The sequence below is a fragment of the Corvus brachyrhynchos genome, unplaced genomic scaffold (assembly GCF_000691975.1).
Source record: "Corvus brachyrhynchos isolate BGI_N302 unplaced genomic scaffold, ASM69197v1 scaffold119, whole genome shotgun sequence".
NCBI lineage: Eukaryota > Metazoa > Chordata > Aves > Passeriformes > Corvidae > Corvus > Corvus brachyrhynchos.
This window is the reverse complement of record NW_008240054.1, coordinates 817,738-819,858: the sequence shown is the minus strand read 5'-3', so window position 1 is coordinate 819,858 and position 2,121 is coordinate 817,738. Positions and strand designations below refer to the sequence as shown.

General features: G+C 65.5%; 1 protein-coding gene across 1 annotated transcript in view; it reads right to left on the bottom strand.

Moving 5' to 3' along the window:
• GGCX (gamma-glutamyl carboxylase) overlaps positions 1–2,121 on the bottom strand; it is a 7,583-nt gene that overhangs the window by 2,525 nt on the left and 2,937 nt on the right. The window contains exons 6-10 of the mRNA XM_017744688.1: positions 1,979–2,113; positions 1,587–1,718; positions 1,041–1,192; positions 435–604; positions 37–180 (exon numbers count right to left, since the gene is read on the bottom strand). Coding sequence (XP_017600177.1) covers positions 37–180; positions 435–604; positions 1,041–1,192; positions 1,587–1,718; positions 1,979–2,113 — 733 coding nt within the window. The remainder of the gene's footprint in view (positions 1–36; positions 181–434; positions 605–1,040; positions 1,193–1,586; positions 1,719–1,978; positions 2,114–2,121) is intronic.

The following is a 2,121-nucleotide window of genomic DNA, read 5'->3' as shown; positions in this document are numbered from 1 at the left end:
CAGCACCCCCAGGCACCCCCAGGCCCCCCGGGGTCCCCCCGAGCCTCACCTGCATCCCCTCACCCTCCTGCAGACAGTGGTTCTGCTGCTGCTCCACCAGCTCCACCAGCACCTTCCCCCGCAGGACCCGCAGGCTCGTGTTCCCCAGGTCCTCGCTCACGAAGTTCTCCAGGTACAGGCCTGGAACAGAGCTGGGTCTGTACCCCCACCCTGAAGCCCCCGGCCCTGTGCCCCCACCCTGAACCCCCGGACACTCCTGTGCCCTGTACCCCACAACCCCCCTCAACCCCAGGATTCCCCCACGCCCTGTACCCAACCCCTGAACCCCTGGGACCCTTCGTTCCCTGTACCCACTGCTGACCGCCCTCCATGCTCTGTAACCCCTGGCCCCACAAGTGCCCTGTACCCGACCCCCAGGGCCCCTAGGGCCGCACCGGGGAAGTCTGCAATGAACACGGTGTCCGTGTGTCCATCCAGCTGCGCCTCCATCTCCTGCAGCTGCTGACGCCACGGAGAGAGATCCACGAGCAGCGGGAGCAGCCACGGCGTGGGGGTCCATGGGGACCACGGAGCACGGACCAGGTCCACCCGGGGGTCCACAAGTCTGGGGGAATGAGGTGTCAACACCCCTCAGCACCCCCAAATCCTGTGGGACTATAGGACCCATGGCGTGGGGGATACACAACAGGTCCACCTGTGCAGACAAACCACCAGCACCCCCACCTATCCCTGTGTCCTCCCCAACCTCGGCTGGAAGCAGCAGCTCCACCAGCAGCAGCACCCACAGCTGTGGGCCCACAGCTCCCACACCAGCTCCACCCGCGGGTCCCCCACCCTGTGCAGCCAAGCCCTGCGTCCCCATGTCGCCCAAAACCCCGGGTATCCCTCCAGAATCCCATGTGGCCCCCACAAGATCCCGGGTACCCCAAAGGCCTCTCTGCCTGCAGCGACAGCACCCACAGCACGAGGTGCCCCGGGGCTCGCGTGCCCCAGCCCAGACCCACCCGCAGGCCCCCCACGGCCCCTGTCCTGTCCCCCACCTCTGCTGGAAGCGCTCGTTGATGGACACCCAAACGTCGAAGTAGATCTGGGGCTCGGTGACGTTGTAGCGCGGCAGCAGCTGGCTCAGGCAGGCCGAGTACTGCTTGAGCATGTCCGCGTGGTCCCGCCAGCGCCGGCTCTGCGTGAACGCCTGCGGGGACCGGGGGGAAACTGAGGCACGGGGACCACAATGGGGGACGGCGGGGAAACGAGGAATAGGGGAAAATGAAGGCCAGGGGGTGTCCCATGGGTGAGAGGTGATGGGGAAACACGGGCAGAAATGGAGGCACAGGGGGAAAATGAGGGATGATGGAAACTGAGGCACAGTGGGGGGCCCACGGGGGAAGTCCCTGAACTTGGGAGAAATGGGGGGGTCACCAGGGGGAAACTGAGGCACGGCGAGAAAATGAGGGACTGGGGAAACTGAGGCCCGGGGGCTGTTGGCTCAAAACACTGAGTTTATTTAGACTGATCAGAGCCCCCCATCCCTCCCCACCCCAGGGCCTGGCTCACCCCAGTCTCAGGTGCCGCCAGGGCTCACTCACCCCTGGTTTCAGGTAGCCCACCTCCCCGGTGAGCCCATCCCTGTAGGTGATCTTGACGTGCTGGTGGAAGCGGGAGTGCACCATCATGTCCCAGGAGTAGCCGTAGAGCCCGTTGGTCCAATTGTTGTAGCCCTGGGGGGACACGGGGGGGTCACAGAGCACAGGGGTGTCCCCACCCCAGGGGACAAGGAGGGGACAGGGATCCCCATACCTACCACCAGCCCCCTTTTACCACCCTAAGTGCCCCCCCACAACGCCACAAAATGTCCCCTACGTGCCCCCAAATGCCCTCCACATCCCCCAACCCCCTCCCCGTGTCCCCAAACTCTTTCTTACTCTTCTCACACCACCCCCATGTCCCCAAACCGTCTCCCCAGTCCCCCCGTGCCCACCTGGGTGATGAAGTGGGAGTAGGGCAGGAAGAGCTGCTCCAGCACGTAGAGGATGGTGAAGGCTGCGGCCAAGTGCTGGCGAGGCCGAAGGCCCCCTCGCGCCCCCCGGGCCCCGTAGTGGCAGTCAGGGCTGGGCTGGGGAG